Genomic DNA, 18,093 nt, shown 5'->3' with positions numbered 1-18,093 from the left:
TTAACGCTGGGGTACAGGACTGGTGGGGACAGGTCTGTCACTCAGGTTGGGTACAATTGATAGAATAAGAGCTCAGGAATCTAATAATGGACACAATAAGCAACTATGTCTAATACTGACCTGAAATGACTGGTTGAAATGAATCCAGATACGGCTGTGTGTTTTGCAGGAGGAGATGCAGGCTACATTGATGGCGGCTGTTCCTGACTGTCCTTTCCCCCCCCCCCCCCTCTCTCCCTCTAGGTTTCGTCATCGGCCAGGCTGGTTTCCTGCAGTCGATCCTTATGCTGGTGGTGGCCTACGTGATCATAAGTCTAACGGTGTTGTCGGTGTGCGCCATCTCCACCAACGGAGCCGTGAAAGGCGGAGGGGCCTACTGTATCTTTTGACACCCGGTGTCTACCTGCCCTGTGTCGGGTTGCCAACTCTGGGCATGTTCCTTGAGGTTTCATCATGTGACTTCCCTACTCGAACAGCATTTTTTTTTCTCCCCCCACATCTCCAAGATTTTTATAACTAATAAATGAAAGGGTTTTTTAACTCCCCAGTGATGTTTCTCCCGGGTGTGTTGCTCACAGCAGTGTCCTGGAGATTAATCTTTAATTCCTGGAGACTCCAGGGCAATCCTGGAGACTCCAGGGCAATCCTGGAGACTCCAGGGCAATCCTGGAGACTCCAGGGCAATCCTGGAGACTCCAGGGCAATCCTGGAGACTCCAGGGCAATCCTGGAGACTCCAGGGCAATCCTGGAGACTCCAGGGCAATCCTGGAGACTCCAGGGCAATCCTGGAGACTCCATGGCAATCCTGGAGACTCCAGGGCAATCCTGGAGACTCCAGGGCAATCCTGGAGACTCCAGGGCAATCCTGGAGACTCCAGGGCAATCCTGGAGACTCCAGGGCAATCCTGGAGACTCCAGGGCAACCCTGGAGACTCCAGGGCAACCCTGGAGACTCCAGGGCAACCCTGGAGACTCCAGGGCAACTCCCTAGTCCTGATGGCACAAGAGGCCCCCTGGTGGCAGCTGCCAGTGGTGCGGATTTCACCATCTTGCTGTTTCTCCAACCATTCTGGAGGCATGAATATAATCCTCCAGAAAGAACATGGAATCTCTTCTCATGCCATCCCTCCCTCCCTCCCTCCCTCCCATAAACAGTATCCAGATGTTTTGTAAATGTCTCCTGCGGGTTTTTGGTCTCCACTTTCCTACCCGGAAGCCCATCTCACTTTGTAAGCAGAGCCTCCAGCGTTGTTGGGGTAACTCCCATCACCTCCCAGTCACCCAGCGTCCAGACTTGAACACATGTGGCCATTCCTCCGTCGCTGGGAGGGTTGCGAACTCCGGTTGAATGTATTCTGGGAGGTTTCATCATATGATCTCCTGCCCCCCCCACCAATTGGACGCCCAACACACCCATCCCCACTGGGCACCGCCTTCCCATGGCCAGTTGGAAAGACTCTTCATTACCCAATCGGAAGATTCTTGACTGTCAAATAGCCCTTTTTTTCCCGCCTCGAATATTTTTTTTAGAACTAATAAACAGAAGTGTTCGAAGAAAATGAAAAACTTTTTTTTTATGATGCCCCTAATGATTTTTCTCCCCGGGTGTTTTGCTCGCAGAAATGTCCTGGCGATTAATCTTCAAATCCTGGAGACTCCAGGACAGTCCTGGAGACTCGGCAACCCTTAATCGCTGGATCAGTATCCAGGAACTCCCTACCTGGCACCATTACCCCCAAGGACTGCAACGGTTCAAGAAGGTGGCCCACCCTCACCACCTACCTTCTCAAGGGGCAACTAGGGATGGGCAATAAATGCCGGCCTTGCCAGCAACGCCCACATCCCGAGAACGAATTAAATAAATCGGTTCTAAATTTGCCTTTCTTATTATTTTGAATCTTTTAAACTTTCTCCCCACCCCCCCCCACCAAGAATTAATTGGCTTTAAAAACCTCTCGTCCCTCCACTCTCTCTTCCCCACCACATCTCGCTTTGCTTCCTTTACCAGCGGCTTCCAGTTATGATTAGCCGGACGTTGGGCCCAGAGTTTGGCGGGAGCATTGGCCTGATGTTTTTCCTCGCGAACGTCTGTGCCTGTGCGGTTTACGTTCTGGGACTGGTGGAGGCTATTCTAGATGTATTTGGAGAACTCCCCAATGCAGGTGAGTCTCCCCTCCCCCCCCCCCCCCCCCACTGTGGTGGGAACAGATTGTGTCTCGGCCTTCGAATGTTGAGGGAGAAAGGTTCTGCCCATATCGTCCTTTGTGCAACCAGTTTCTCGTAGGTAGATTCTGGCGAGGCTGCAAAGATTTGCTGTCGGAGGCTTGTCCTGGTCAATGTTTATCTCTCAACCAACATCACTTAAAAACAGATTATCCAGTCATTATCTTGCTGTGTGCAAATTGGCTGCTGCGTTTCCTCCATTTACAACAGTGACTACGCTTCATAAGTATTTAATTGGCTGTAAAGTGCTTTGGGATGTCCTGAGGTCGTGAAAGGTGCTATATAAATGCAAATTCGTTCTTTCCTTTTTTAAAACCACTGGGCCAACAAGTCGATGCTGACTCTCTAGTGGTGGTGATCTCCCCTCCTGGTAACATGTCAGTGGAGTGGAGATGGTTTCTCTAATCTCCTGCACCTGACTCGAGCCCAAATGCCCCACCCCGCCCCAGGAGTCTGCAACTGGAGACCCTGCGAAATGAGGGGAGGAGCTCGGCCTTCATGAAAACCATTTAACGAGTCAACATCTGAGGTGATGCAGATTTCTGCCTCCCTCGTTTGCCAATCTCTTAAGACCAGGTTCCTGTAGGTGGGGAACAGCCAATGTAATTCCTGTATGGTCCAAGTATGAGGACCTGTTGTGTAAACTTGGCTTGTGTACCCTTGAGTTTAGGCGATTTGAGGGAGGGAGTGATCTGATCGAGGTGTGTAAGATGTTAGAAGGATTCGATATTGTAGATACGGAGAAACTATTTCCTCTGACAGGGAAATTAAGAACGAGGGGGCCTTAACTTTAAAATTAGAGCCAGGCCATCAGGAGGGAAATCAGTGAGCACTCTTTCTCACCCAGGGTAGTAGAAACTTGGAACTCTTTCTCCCCAAAAAGCTGTGAATGCTGGAGGCCAGTTGGAGCTTCCGAGAATGAGATGGATAAGATTTTTGTTGGGTAAGGGTATCGAGGGATTTGGAGTTAAGGCGGGTAAATGGACTTGAGGTACAGATCGGCCATGATCTAACTGAGCGGCTGAATGGCCGCCTCCTGTTGCCTAAGTAACCACCTGCTCTGTCCCCTTCCACCCCCATCAGCGGAAACAGAACCCAGAGGCATCCACGTGCTCCCGCAGAGCTACCTGTACGACGTCCTGTACGCCTCGAGCATCCTGTTCCTCTGTCTCCTGGTCTGCCTCGTCGGGGCCCAGATCTACGCCAGGACCAGCTTCCTGATTTTCCTCGTGGTCCACATTGTGCTGATCACGATCTTCGTCAGCTTCCTCGCGGTGAGCCCCAAGACCATCCTGATCGTCAAGCAGTCTGGCAACGAGACCCAGTCCATCTACACCAACTACACTGGGTTCAGCATGGCTACACTGAAGAAAAATCTCATGGGTGAGTTGGAGGCTTTCCTCTCTCTCTTTCCCCAATCCAGTCCCAAATTGGTTGCTTGTAGCTTTACATAGAATTTTACAGCACAGGATCAGGCCATTCGGCCCAACTGGTCCATGCTGGTGTTTATGCTCCACACGAGCCTCCTCCCTCCCTACTTCATCTCACCCTATCAGCATATCCTTCTATTCCTTTCTCCCTCATGTGTTTATCCAGCTTCCCCTTAAATGTATCTCTGCTACTCGCCTCAACTACTCCATGTGGGAGCGAGTTCCACATTCTCACCACTCTCTGGGTAAAGAAGTTTCTCCTGAATTCCCTATTGGATTTTATTAGTGACTGTCTTATATTTATGGCCTCTAGTTCTGGTCTCTTTTCTCCCTCCCCCACCACAAGTGGAAACATCTTCTCTACGTCTACCCTGTCGAACCCCATCGTAACTTTGAAGACCTCTGTCTGGTCTTCTCTCCCTTCTAGAGAAAAGAGCCCCAGCCTGTTCACTCTTTCCGGGGCAATGCTGCGAGCAAAATCCCGGGAGAAAAATTGGAGGCGGGAGGCCAGGTGATGAAATCTCCAGGAATACGTCCAACCAGAGTTGGCAGCTCGACATTCAGGCCAAAGTTGGGCGTCAACTAACTTCTGGGCCCGGAACTCGAACTTTAGCACTTCATCAATGTCCTGTAACAATATTGACCTCTTCACCTGTACCTGTGATTCCATGTGGTGGAGTCCCACCTGTAGGTGTCTACAGGGCAGGAAGTTCAACCTTCTTACACCCCCATCTTGCCACCCTCACCACCACCCGCCCCGGCCCACCCACCCAACCAAACCTGAGGCTGATCATAACCGTCATCTTCCATAAGCCCGAACTAGGCCGTTGAGTGAGATGGAGGCAGGAAGTGGGATTGTGGCTGGAGGTTTCAAGATTTTCTTTCGCATTGGATCTCAAAACAAATTCATCAAGCTCTTGAGGTAAATGGGGGGAAGGGGGGTGGGTAGGGGTAGAGAGGAGGATTGACTGTATTCTAAAGTCCAATGGGCGTCCGAGCTCTCATTTTAGAACTGCTTTTGTCCAAAGCCGGATGGGTAAAAATACTATTAACTCTTGGGGCCTAGTTATGGAACAGCCTGGGAGTGGATTACCTCCTGTGTTGCCCTGCTGAGGGAATTGTGCAAGGGGCACCTCGATAGAATTTTGAGTGGGGGGACAGGGGTGGTGGAAATGAGGTTGGGGTATGTGTACAGCATCGTATTAATCTTTGAGCAATGTTTGTTTTAATCTTTCTAGATAATTATTCTGTGGACTACACCACCAACTACATGATGACCTTTGCAACAGTGTTTGCGGTGATGTTTAACGGCTGTACTGGTATCATGGCTGGCTCCAACATGTCTGGTAAAGATCTCTGTCTAGTCCAGGGGCACCGAATTGCGTCACTCTCGTTACAGCCTCAAGTGAGCACAGATCGAAGATCAAACCTGGGTCCTTAAATCTGAGCTCATCCAAAACCTCTGCTGCCCCGTATCCTAACTCGCACCAAGCCCCGTTCACCCATCAACCCTGTGCTCGCTGACCCTACATTGGCCCCCGGTCCGGCAATGCCTCAATTTTAAAATTCTCATCCTTGTGTTCAAATCCCTCCGTGGCCTCGCTCCCTCCCCTATCTCTGTAACCTCCTCCTCCAACCCCTACGACCCTCTGAGATCTCTGCGCTCCTCCAATTCTGGCCTCTTGCGCATCCCCTGATTTCCTTCGCTCCACCACTGGCGGCCGTGCCTTCAGCTGCCTAGGCCCTAAGCTCTGGAATTCCCTCCCTAAACCTCTCCGCCTCCCTCTCCTCCTTAAAACCTACCTCTTTGACCAAGCTTTTGATCGCCTGTCCTAATATCTCCTTGCATGGCTTGGTGTCAGATATTGTCTGATAATTGCTCCTTTTGAAGCGCCTTGGGACATTTTTACTACATTCGAGGGGCTGTATAAATACTTGGTGTTGACTTTAACGATGAAGACTTCCCTTCACACCTAGGAAGGCAATTACCAACCATCTCCAGGCACCTCACCCCCCCCCCCCCCCCCCACCCCCCCGGTTTCTTTCTATGATACTGTAGAGTTGGTCCAACAATCCACTCGAGTTGCCTCTGCCCAACGATTAATTGTAAAACGCAGGGAGGGATGGAGCTGCTCTTGCCTCTCCAGGTGAGGATATCTCATTCCAAGTTGAATTCTTTCCCCCCCCTCCCCCACCACCTCATGGTCCTTGATGGCTTTGTCCCATTCTGATTGGGAATTCAGGAGTGTTTTGTCTTCAGGCCTGCAGTAAATGTCGACCATCGCCCTGGCACTGGTCTGTTGAAACATCGTCCTTCTTCTTCTTTCCAGGAGACTTGAGGAACCCAAGTAACTCCATTCCCAAGGGGACGGTCATTGCCGTGATCTACACCCTGCTGGTTTACCTGCTGCTGTTCTTCATGGTCAGCGTCACCTGCGACAGGTGAGGTTCAGGCAATTGAGAAACTGCACTCGGCCTCCTGCGGAGGGGGGGGGGTGGGTGGGGGCCTTGTTTTGGGTGGGGGGGGTGGTGGTGGTGGTTGAGTGGAATGGGCGTCAGTGGGCCAACATGAACTTACTCACAGGGGAGGAGTGAGATGGGGCAAACGGGTAACTTGCTCCCGGGCCTCGGCCGCTCTGCACGGCAGAGTGGGCCTAGTGACCATATAGCAAGCTGCATCTTGCATTGGAATGCAAACGTGGCTCATTAGCTACATGAGAAGTCCTTGATAGCTGTTTGACCCCTTGAAGCTTGACCCCTCCCATTACATTTTGAGTGTCCCTAATGTTAAGTTCGACAGATTATCCCAAATTGCTCTGCTTGTTGGTTGGGTTTGATCCTCTACCTCCAGTATCGATGACTAGACTCTGGTCCTTTTCCCCCCCCCCCCCCCCTGCCGTTTAGGGTGCTACTTAAGGAGGATTACATTTTCTTCCGGCAAATTAACGTTTGGCCTCCGTTTGTGGTTATTGGCTTGTATGCCGCCTCGCTCTCCGCCTCGATGAGCACTATGATAGGAGCATCGCGCATCCTGCACGCCCTGGCCAGGGATGACCTGTTTGGTGAGTTAACTTCTGCCTGAACCCCCTTGTCATGCTTTTTACCGGTCTATTTTTGAGGAGGTGGAGGTGGAGGTGGAGGTGGAGGTGGAGGTGGAGGTGGAGGTGGAGGTGGAGGTGGAGGTGGAGGTGGAGGTGGAGGTGGAGGTGGAGGTACATTTGCATCCCGGGTCAGCACTTGCCAGGACGGGTTTAGCACGGGTTAGGTACGGAACAAAGTGTCTCGTGCCTCACTCTTCCCTAACCCCCCCCTACTGCACCAACATCAACTTTCCACTCCACGCGTCAACCTGTCCGTGTAGCTGCTCTGGCCTCGTCCCACGAGGAACGGTGAGTAGCTCGCGTCTCGTCTTCTGTCTTTCCACCAAGAGCCACGTCGGTCAGGGCTGAATTGGAACTCGGTTTATAAAAACCTTGATCCTGCCCTTTCTCTTCCACTCCCGGAACTGTTTGCCAATGGTGGTGGAGCGAGGTTAGGCTAATTTGGGGTGGGTGGTGGGGGGGGGGGGGGGGGCTGGAGGTCGAACTCCAGACTTGGCAGGGAGGGGGACCAGGGAATGCCGACTTGCTCAGTCTGAAGGTTGAGCTGGGAATCAGAACAAAGCTGGAGACCGAAGGCGGGCGGCAAAGGTCCCTGGGAGCAGAATGGAGGCGGTACTCCAAACCCACGTTGGCCGAATTCAAAATTACATGGAATTTACAGCACCGAAACAGGCCATTCGGCCCAACTGGTCTATGCTGGTGTTTGAGCTCCACACGAGCCTCCTCCCACCCCTCTCTATCTCATCTCACCCTATCAGCATATCCTTCTATTCCTTTCTCTCTCGTCCCCTTAAATGCATCGATGTTATTCGCCTCAACTCCTTGTGGGAGCGAGTTCCACATTCTCACCACTCTCTGGGTAAAGAAGTTTCTCCTGAATTCCCGATTGGATTTATTAGTGACTATCTTATATTGATGGGTCCCTAGTTTTAGGACTCTTCCCACAAGTGGAAACATCTTCCCTATCGAACCCTTTCATAATTTTAAAGACCTCAATTCTGGTATCTCCTGAGTAAATCTATTTTGCACCTTCTCCAGTGCCTCCAAATCCTTTTGATAATATGGAGATCAGAACTGTGCCCAATACTCCAAGTGGGGTCTAACCCCCCCCACACTGGCTGCAAAGGTGACCCAATAGAATTTAGTTCCTTGCTTTCATTGAAGAATATAAGCAGGTCATGAGGGATAACCAGGGCCCAAATACTCGACAGAACACCTGGCTCCAGGTGAGGCATAAGCTGTGGCAGACAACTGGTCAGAGTTGAACGTAGAATAACATGGGTGCAGTCATGTAGTGCTGATGATACTAGACTGGCAATCCAGAGATTGAGATCAAACCCTACTGCGGCAAGGTGTGTGAATTTAAATTTGTGGTCTAGTACAAAAAAAAGGACCTTGAATGAATGGTCTTTTTTTTAAAAACCCAAATGGTTCACCAATTCCCTTCAAGGAATGGAACGTGCTGCTTTTACCTGGTCTGGCCTACACCTGGCTCCACTCCCACACTGCGATTTGAAAGCCAGGTCAACGAGGTAGGTTTTAAGGAGCGTCTTAACCTCTCCCTCTTTTTTAGGGAGGGAATTCCAGAGCTTAGGGCCTGGGCCACTGAAGGCCCGGCCGCCAACAATGGGGTGAAGGAAGTGGGGGTGGTGCATAAGAGGCCAGAATTGGAGGAGCGCAGAGTTCTCGGAGGGTTGTGGGGGCTGGAGGAGATTCCAGAGATAGGGAGGAGGGCGAGGGCCATGGAGGGATTTTGAAACGAGGATGGGAATTTTAAGTGAGTGGCTCCCGGTCCGGCAACACATGTAGGTCAGCGATCACCGTGGGTGATGGGTGAATGGGATTCGGTGCGAGTCAGGATACGGGCAGCAGAGTTCACACCAATAAATGGTCTGATTTCCACACAGGAATAATACTGGCCCCTGCGAAGAAAACCTCCAAGACGGGAAACCCCTGGGTGGCTGTGCTCTACACCTGGTTGCTGGTTCAGGTAAGACTCCCAACGATTACTTGCATTTATATAGCGACTCAGCTTAGATGTTCATTCTGTACAACTGTGTCCATTGGAACGTAGTAACAGGAGGAGGCCGTTCAGCCCCTCCAGTCTGTTCCGCCATTCAATTAGATCACAGCTGATCTGTTACCTCAATCCCATTTACCCACCTTCACTCCAAATCCGTTGATACCCTTACCTAACAAAAACCTGTCTTTCGAGGATTGAAAATTTCTCTTTTTTTTCTCTCTCTTATCTCTCCCTCTCTCCCAAACCCACCAGAGGAAATAGTTGCTCCGTCTTGACCCTTTCCAATCATTGTTAAACACCCTAATCCCCTCAAACTCTAGGGAATACAGGCCAACACTATTGCACAACTGGTACTTGGTTTCACTTGCTTGACTTCATGTCGTTTGTTGGTGCGGGGGGCCATTGGATAATCAAACTCTGATTCCTCCTCCTCATCCAATCTCCCTCAGTGAAGGTGTATTTGTTTGGGGGTAGGATTGGACTCTGCTGTGATGAGCCACTTGGTTGAATAGCTTGCCAATGCTCACTGCCCGAACTCTTAAGTGACCATTTGCGGGATACCAGCAGGTCAGTGGTGCCCGAGGAATCAAATTCAGCAGGGTCCACTCGGGGAGGGACGGACTCACTCACTCACTGACTCAATGGCCTAGTGGATGACGGCACCACGTAGCCATGGACATCACAAGACCCCCCAGGTTCAACGGCCTGGTCTCTACCGAATTGGCTAATCTCGGTTAAGCAGTAGGGGAGCTCAGTTGGCCTTCTCTTCACCTCCCCCTTGCAGTTCAATGGCAGGACGAACATCCGCCCTGGCTCCTGCTTCTGATTGCTGTCCAGTGACCCCTGCTGGAAGTGTTGGGGCAACAGGATGATTGGCCCAGAGGCCCTCGAGATCACATACCCCCACTCCATGGGGTGGGGGTCGTGCGTGAAGTGTCACCATTTGGGGTGTGCTACCAGAGGCTGCCTGTGGACACTTGTATCTCCCCTGCCCAGCAAAGGGTTGCCCTCTTCAGGAGGGGAGATAATTGGTAAAGTTTGAAGCCAATTTTAACCATCTTGGTCCATGTGATTTTTTTTTTTCCCTCAGTCCGTGCTGTTTGCAGGTAAGCTGAACACCATTGCTGGTATTGTCACCATCTTCTTCTTGATGGCCTATGCTGCTGTTGACCTGGCCTGTTTATCACTGGAATGGGCCTCCGCACCCAACTTCAGGTAGTTCACCTTCCGGGACTTCTCTTTGTGCGATGGCTTGTGTTTGGATGTTGAGTTTATTGGACTCGTGTGTGTGTGTGTGTGTGTGTGTGTGTGTGTGTGTGTGTGTGGCTTATTAAACACCCTAGACCCTTTAACATTCAATACACTCCAGTGCATCACTTGACGTTGTACAGAGTCAATAAAGACCACCAAGGTCGCAAGGTTAATCTTTGGGCCTGTAGAGTTGGCTGATCTCAGTTGGGTTAATATAATTGCCGCCCTGTGTCCCGTGGTTTTTTTTTTGAGGGGGGAATCTCGGGTTCCTGATGGTGCTCTCTGCTGGAAAGGGTGAGTGTCTGGATGGGATTGGGTCTGGCTGTAATGACAAGCCTTCCAAAATGTCTCATCTAGGCTTGAAATTGAAGGGGTTGGTTGGGGGAGGGGGGTTGCGGAGTGGAAATGGACCTTCAGGAGAAGATTGGGTAGAAATATCAAAATGTTCTCCAATACCAGACCTGTCCTCTCTCCTATTGTGCAACATTCCAATAGACCTAAAATGGACAAACTATTATTCAGTGCCTTGTAGAATGATGGTGAACTGGGGAAGGAGTTCCAGGTTGTAATACCTCTTGAGGGGTGGCCAGATGACCTTAAACCTTCGCCTTTTATGGTTCATCCAAACACGTTGACTTTCAGGTTCTAAGCAATAGTGTGTCGGAGGTGATTTTTGGCATAGATTTTCCTCCTGGCGTCGTTGCTCCTCCCCTCCCGTGATGTGAGCTGTGTTTGGTATGTGCGACTTGCCTTCAAGGGGAACGGCGCCCTTGTTGTCTTGACGCGTGTAACCATCCAGTCAGCGACAGGAGATACATGGTCTAACTGGGCCTTGAGTCGGAGGAGAATGACTGACTGGGATCAATGCCTGTAACTTGCTCCCAGCTACCCACCACTCTGTTGGCCTGTAGGGGGTGGAGACGGGAGCTTAGTCCGTTAGTCTGTTGACCGAGTCTTGAATCTAGTTCCTGATATATGCGCTCTTGGTGGTCCTTGCCCACTTGCCTCTCTTCTCTTCCCTCAGGCCTACTTTCCAGGTCTTTAGTTGGCACACGTGTTTGCTGGGGATTATCGGTTGCCTGGTGATGATGTTCCTGATCAATCCGGCCTATGCTTCCTGTGGGATTGTCCTCATGTTGATTCTGCTGGTGGTGATTCACTACCGATCTCCCACCAGTAGCTGGGGCTACATCAGCCAGGCCCTCATATTCCATCAGGTAAGAGTTTCCCCAATTTGGTCAAGGTAGACCTGTAGGTGTTTGGGGGGGCAAAGGGGAAACAGAACACTTTATCCCCATGTGCTCTCTAGAGCTTTTGGATGAGACGTTAAACCGAGGCCCCGTGACTACCCCCTCCTCAGGTGGACGTGAACGATCCCACGGCCACTATTTCGAAGAAGAGCAGGGGAGTTCTTTCCAGTGTCCTGGTCAATATTTATCCCTCACTAAAACATTATCTGGTTATTATCACATTGCATTTAAGGGGACGCTAGATCAGTACATGAGGGAGAAGGGAATATGTTGATAGGGGGAGATGCAGTAAGGTTGGGAAGGAGGCTCTGGGGCCCAATGGCCTGTTTCTGTGCTGTAAATTTTATGTAATACGTTGCTGTGCATAAATTGGTGGCCACGTCTCGGAGGACTCCCTTGTTCTTCTCCGAAATAGTGGCCGTGGGATCTTTTACACCCACCCGAGAGGGCACTCGGTTTAACGTCTCATCCGAAAGACTGCACCTCTGACAGCGCAGCACTCCCTCAGAACTGGCACTGGGAGTGTCGGCCTGGATGATGCGCTCAAGTCTCTGGAGTGGGACTTGAACCCACGACCTTCTGACTCAGAGGCGAGAGTTGGAAAAGTTGGAATCCAGCCTAATTGAGAGTCTGGGAAAGTCATTGCACTCCAGGGCTCCATTAATTAACCAATTATCTGAGCTCACTGAGCCAAGCCAGGGACTCTGATGGAAGGGAAGACTTGGATGGGTTTTTTTTTTAAATGTTTTTTTTCTCTCTCTCTAGGTGAGGAAGTACCTGCTGCTGTTGGACGTCCGGAAAGAACATGTCAAATTCTGGAGGCCTCAGATCTTGCTCATGGTGGCCAATCCTCGCACGAGCGCTCAGCTTATCACCTTCATTAACGACTTGAAGAAAGGAGGGCTGTTTGTGTTGGGTCATGTTGAAATCGGAGACCTTGGTAAGCAGGCCTCTTGCTGCAAGGTTTGGGGGGGTCGGGGGAGTGAGGAGGGGTGGGTAAGGGTGCAGTGCAAAGCAACATCCAGAACATTCTATGGATTCCGTAGTCCCTCTCACTCAGGCCGAGCTTCTCCAGGCTGGCTCCCCAAGTGGGCCTGGTTTCTGTTCTCGGCCTGCCGTCGATACTCTTAACGTTTTCTTCAATGAAAACTACTTGTAAAACCAAATGGTGCGGATCTGAAAGTTAGGACAGGATTGTCTTACTTTGAGTCTCCCACGTAAAGACTTCCTATTTTGGGTGAATTGTGCTGCATTCCGCTTGGCTGTGATGCCCTCCGCGGTCAAATAGGTTGCCAGCAGTCAGTCTAGACTTGCATGTGGCGAATGGTTCCTTGAGTGAGGTACTAAGAAGGTGTTTGACCTATTAATGTGGGACTCCAGGATGTATGAATGAGCTTCTTGGGGGCTTTCTACACCCACCCACCCCATCCCAAAATGTGGAAACCGCCAAGTCAGTGGTACAAAATCCTGCAGATGCTGAAAATCTTGAAATAATGTTGGGAAAAGCTCAGCAGCGTCTGTGGAGTTGGGTCATGAGCGTGAAACCTTCACGGCTGAATAGCCTGTCAAGTGTGTCTTGGGCAATGTGACGGTGCCTGAGGAACTCTGCTCCCCCTCCCAGCACCAGTTGGATCTTCTGAAGATGGGAGGGAATGAAAAGGCTGAGGTCCATGTTCAGCCTTTTGTACCACCAACTCCAGTCTAGCGACTAGACCTGTAGCTCAATGACTAATCCCAAAAGCAACATGTAAAGAGTGGAAGGACCCCCCCCCCCCAGGGCTAGAGAGATTCATCGGCGCCAACTTAATGTTGATATTTGAATTTGGTGCTTTGCACATTTCTGTCGCGGTCTGAACAGATCTCTAGTGTTGAGTCAACATTCTGCACCGGTCAGCGAGCACATGTCCTCCTCCTGGAGGGAGTTGAGATGAGGCTTGACTGGTCAGCTTTCCATCAGAAGCTCATTTGACCCACTATAGTTTTTTTTTTTTTTTCCCCCGCCCCCTCCCAGAACACCATCTATCAGTAGCCCACTCCAAGACAACCATGGTACCCCCAGATCACTAGCTCCCAGCTCCGAGCTGGCCGCGGCCCCCCCCAGATCACCAGCTCCTATCTATTAGCTCCAAGACGACCAGGGTACGGCTTGAGGGAACAAGTTTCCTGCTCACTCTGTTGGTGGAACGGTTGGTATTGTAACACTGGGCACTTACTAACATACCGAGGTGGTTCTTTGTTTTAAAACAATGTTTTTCTGTTCGGTGAACCCGAGCCCCTTTATATATTTTTCTTGTACTGGAATGAGTTTTGCCCTCGAATGGGTTGTACGCCCCCCACCCCAGAGTTGACCTTCCTTCTCTTGCAGACACTCTGCCGTCTGACCCCATCCAGCCTCAGTACAACTTCTGGCTCAGCCTGGTGGACAAGTTGAACGTCAAGGCGTTTGTTGATCTGACTCTATCTCCAACAGTGCGCCAAGGAGTGCAGCATCTGCTCCGTATAACGGGACTTGGTAAGGATTGGCGCGCGGACAACTGCTGAACAGCCTGCCCCCACCCCCCCAGGGTAGAGGGGTGAGGGAAAGAGGCCACAGAACAGCAACTCTGTTAGAATCAGCAGCATGGACTCAATTGGAGTATTGTGTCCAATTCTGGGCACCGCACTTTAGGAAGGATGTCAAGGCCTTGGAGAGGGTGCAGAGGAGATTTACTAGAATGGTTCCAGGGATGAGGGACTTCAATTATGTGGAGAGACTGGAGAAGCTGAGATTGTTCTCCTTAGAGCAGAGAAGATTAAAGGGAGAATTGATAGAGGTGTTCAAAATCATGAAGGGTTTTGGTCAGAGCAAATAAGGAGAAATTGTTTCCAGTGGCAGGAGGGCTGGTAACCTGTGGACACAGATTTAAGATAATTGGCAAAAGAACCAGAGGGGGAGAGATGAGATATTTTTACACAGCGAGTTATGATAGGGTGGTGGAAGCAGATTTAATAGTAGCCTTCAAAAGGGAATTGGATAAATACTTAAAGGGAAAATTTGCAGAGCTGTGGGGGGGGCGGGGGACTAATTGGATAGCTCTTTCAAAGAGCCAGCACAGGCGTGATGGGCAGAATGGCCTCCTGTGCTGTGATTCTAAGAGTAAGCAGCAAGTGAAAGTTAGTGGACATTTAAAAACTGATATAAGGAGGAACTTTCGTCAAAAGGTAGCAAAATGCATAGAATCTGTGGCCGCGTGGTGTAACGAGCACTGGGGCAGGTGGTAAGAGTTTGGGTGCTAGATTGGTGATCTTTGGGCCTTGTGTAATCCTTCACCTTGTCTTTGGGTTACGACCCACCACAGTTGCGTTCTTCCTCTTGCAGGTGGGATGAAGCCCAACACCCTGGTCCTTGGTTTCTACGACCACTGCGAGCCAGAGGACTACTTCCTGTGCGACCCGGCCTTCAAAGATACCAAGGAGAACGACCACTTTGGCGTGGACATCACCTCTCTGCAGGCCCACTTCCCGCCCGTCCGCGACAGTGAGACGAGCAAGAAACTGACCGCCAACGAGTATGTCGCCATCGTCTCGGACGCCCTAAAGATGCAGAAGAACGTCTGCCTGGCGCGCTATTGCTTCATGATGAACAAGAAGGACCTGTTCGCCAGGAAGCGGCCAGAGAGGGTGTCCATCGACGTCTGGCCCCTGAACCTCTTGCGGCCTGACAGCACCAACTACGTGGACATCTGTAGCCTCTTCCTCCTGCAGATGGCGTGCGTGCTGACCATGGTGACCTCGTGGAAGGGCGCCCGCCTCCGCATATTCCTGTGCATCGAGTCCGGGGACGACGGCTGGATCAAGAAGGAGGAGAAGCTGAGGGAGCTCTTGGACAAGCTGAGGATCAAGGCCACCATCAAGATCGTCGCCTGGGACGATGTGGTGGCCCTGCACCGGCAGGGCCGCGCGTCCGAGGGAGCGCAAGCGGGGTCCTCTGGCTCGGGCCGCGACTCGACGCTGATCTCCACCGAGTACCTGCGAGCGGCCAACCGCATGGTCATCGATCAGGCCTTCCACACGGCCGTCCGGTTCCTGTACCTGCCCCGTCCCCCCTCCGACGCTGCCCGGTACCAACGGTACCTGGAGCAGTTGGACATCCTCACCGAGGACCTGGGGCCGACTCTGCTAATCCACGGACTTACCCCAGTGACGTGCACGGACCTGTAGGGCAGACTTTCTGAAAGGCCAAAGCACCCCCCCAACAAACAATTACTGAACGCTGGCAGCTCGGCCTTAAAGTTCGAGAACCAAAAGTCCGAACGTGTATTGTAAGAGTGACATTGCCTTAGACGCTTATTAAAGAAAGAAATCGCCATTATTTATAAGATGGGATGGGATTGAGGCGGGGGGGGGGGGGAGGAGGGGAGGGAAGATTGTGTAATTTGGGTTTAGGAAAGAAGGAGAAAATAAACTTTTTTGGGTTCTAACTTATTAAAATTGGTTATGCAACGTTTATCCTGTGTTAAACTATCTTACCCCCCTGCTCTCTTCAGGCACTTGCTGAATCTGGGCTTCACAAGTATTGATAGTTCCATGCTACAAATGGCCTCCATGTAAGCTATGGGGAGATTTAATTGAGGTGTATAAAACTGAGGGGCCTAGATAGAGTTTATAGGGAGGACCTCTTTCCCTTAACGCAGAGTTCAATAACCAGGGGGTATAGATTTGAAGTAATTGGTAGAAGGATTAGAGGGGAGCTGAGGAGAATTTTTTTCACCCAGAGGATGGTGGGGGTCTGGAACTCACGGCCTGAGAGGGTGGTAGAGGCAGAAACCCTCATCACATATATTTTTTTTTAAAAAAAGTACCTGGATGTGCACTCGAAGTGCCGTAACCTACAGGGCTACGGGCCAAGTGCTGGAAAGTGGGATTAGGCTGGATAATTCTTCGGCCGGCACAGACACGATGGGCCGAATGGCTGCCTTCCACGCCATGAATTTCTATGAAGCCTGGCCAGCGAGTGTTGGCTCAACTGTGGGACGTGGGCCGGCTGAGCCTGGTCCTGTCTCCCATCGGATCTCCACGCTCCTGCTCCCCTTTCCAGCCAGGATCGCAGGATAGTGATCAGGAGTAAGAAACCTGGTTGACTGTTGTCTACTTGTCCCCCTAGTCTAGGGACACTGGGGGTGGGGGGGGTCTTTCACATCAGCCCTTTCTGCAGTCAACTCTGCAGAGAGCAGGAGCGATTTGGTTTGACCGGCCCAGTACTGCGTCAGTGATGTAGTGAACAGTCACATACTATAACGGGCACTCTTGTATATCAAGGGGAGATATGGACCCAGTGATGGAGCACTCCTGGATTGGACGGTGAGTAATGCTGCCCCTAGTTCAATAGTCTGGCCCAGGCGATCTGTAGCGACGCACCCTAAGGAGATGGGTGAGGTGCCATTGGGACTCAAAGTAGCAGATTTGCAGGAGTCCTACTTCAGGATTAGTTTATGACCATCGATGGTGAACCTTGCAGGAATTTAACTATAGGAGGGGAAGGGTGAGTTGGCACAGCTTTGGAAACCTGGATTGTACCTTCCCAGATGCTAAACTTTCAAATGGTCTCTCGGCTCTCCGTGTGAGGTTTGAGTTTGAAGGTCATCGGATGGTCCGAAGGGGAGGCCCATTTGATCTCGTCCGTCCAAAGGTGCCATCTTCCCATTAACAGCCACCTGAACAGAACCTCTGTCCAGCTGAAGGATAGTTCATGGGGGTGGGTGGGACTTGTGGCATATTGGGTGGAGTGGATAAGGATGTTTTGGGGTGGGGGGGGGGGGGGGGGGGGTTCAGAGAAAGCAGATGGCCAGTGAAGTTCTGATGTTTGCATTAGAGTAATAAAACTTCACTTCTGTGGCCGGGAGATGAGTGGCATTTACGGTCTGGTCAAATTGTGCAGGTGGGCCAAGGAATGGCATAATGGTGGTACTTAATATGGTTGGTCAGATGATGGATGCTGATCCAGGAAACACACCTGTTTTTTTAATTCATTCTCGATGTGGGCATCGCTGGCGAGGCCGGCATTTATTGCCCATCCCTAATTGCCCTTGAGAAGGTGGTGGTGAGCCGCCGCCTTGAACCGCTGCAGTCCTTGTGGTGAAGGTTCTCCCACAGTGCTGTTAGGAAGGGAGTTCCAGGATTTTGACCCAGCGACGATGAAGGAACGGCCGATATATTTCCAAGTCGGGATGGTGTGTGACTTGGAGGGGAACGTGCAGGTGGTGTTGTTCCCATGTGCCTGCTGCTCTTGTCCTTCTAGGTGGTAGAGGTCGTGGGTTTGGGAGGTGCTGTCGAAGAAGCCTTGGCGAGTTGCTGCAGTGCATCCTGTGCATGGTAAACCCTGCAGCCACAGTGCGCCGGTGGTGAAGGGAGTGAATGTTTACGGTGGTGGATGGGGTGCCAATCAAGCGGGCTGCTTTATCCTGGATGGTGTCGAGCTTCTTGAGTGTTGTTGGAGCTGCACTCATCCAGGCAAGTGGAGAGTATTCCATCACACTCCTGACTTGTGCCTTGTAGATGGTGGAAAGGCTTTGGGGAGTCAGGAGGTGAGTCACTCGCCGCAGAATACCCAGCCTCTGACCTGCTCTTGTAGCCACAGTATTTATATGGGACGGTGTGTGGACTTGGAGGGAAATTTGGAGGTGGTTGTGTTCCCATGCACCTGCTGCCCTTGTCCTTCTAGGTGGTGGAGGTCGCGGGTTTGGGAGGTGCTGCTGCTGAAGCCTTGGCGAGTTGCTGCAGTGTACAGGAGGCGGGCGGGGGTGCGAGGGGTGCCCAATAACTAAGCAGACCTGCA

At 51.3% G+C, this 18,093-nt stretch overlaps 1 protein-coding gene across 2 annotated transcripts in view; it reads left to right on the top strand.

The window, feature by feature from the left end:
• The window catches only part of slc12a9 (solute carrier family 12 member 9), a 31,514-nt gene extending 15,856 nt beyond the window's left edge, over nt 1-15,658 (top strand). For both annotated transcript variants that reach the window (XM_067972102.1, XM_067972103.1), the window contains exons 2-13: nt 244-378; nt 2,020-2,163; nt 3,308-3,607; nt 4,893-5,000; nt 5,985-6,096; nt 6,559-6,716; nt 8,663-8,745; nt 9,869-9,993; nt 11,054-11,246; nt 12,045-12,219; nt 13,645-13,791; nt 14,638-15,658. In XM_067972102.1, coding sequence (XP_067828203.1) covers nt 244-378; nt 2,020-2,163; nt 3,308-3,607; nt 4,893-5,000; nt 5,985-6,096; nt 6,559-6,716; nt 8,663-8,745; nt 9,869-9,993; nt 11,054-11,246; nt 12,045-12,219; nt 13,645-13,791; nt 14,638-15,479 — 2,522 coding nt within the window. In that variant the 3' untranslated portion in view covers nt 15,480-15,658. The remainder of the gene's footprint in view (nt 1-243; nt 379-2,019; nt 2,164-3,307; nt 3,608-4,892; nt 5,001-5,984; nt 6,097-6,558; nt 6,717-8,662; nt 8,746-9,868; nt 9,994-11,053; nt 11,247-12,044; nt 12,220-13,644; nt 13,792-14,637) is intronic.
• Nucleotides 15,659-18,093: the final 2,435 nt, after the last annotated feature.

This window comes from Heptranchias perlo, chromosome 35, assembly GCF_035084215.1.
Source record: "Heptranchias perlo isolate sHepPer1 chromosome 35, sHepPer1.hap1, whole genome shotgun sequence".
Taxonomy (NCBI): Eukaryota; Metazoa; Chordata; class Chondrichthyes; order Hexanchiformes; family Hexanchidae; genus Heptranchias; species Heptranchias perlo.
The sequence above is the reverse complement of the archived record's forward strand: the minus strand, read 5'-3'. Positions and strand labels throughout refer to the sequence as shown.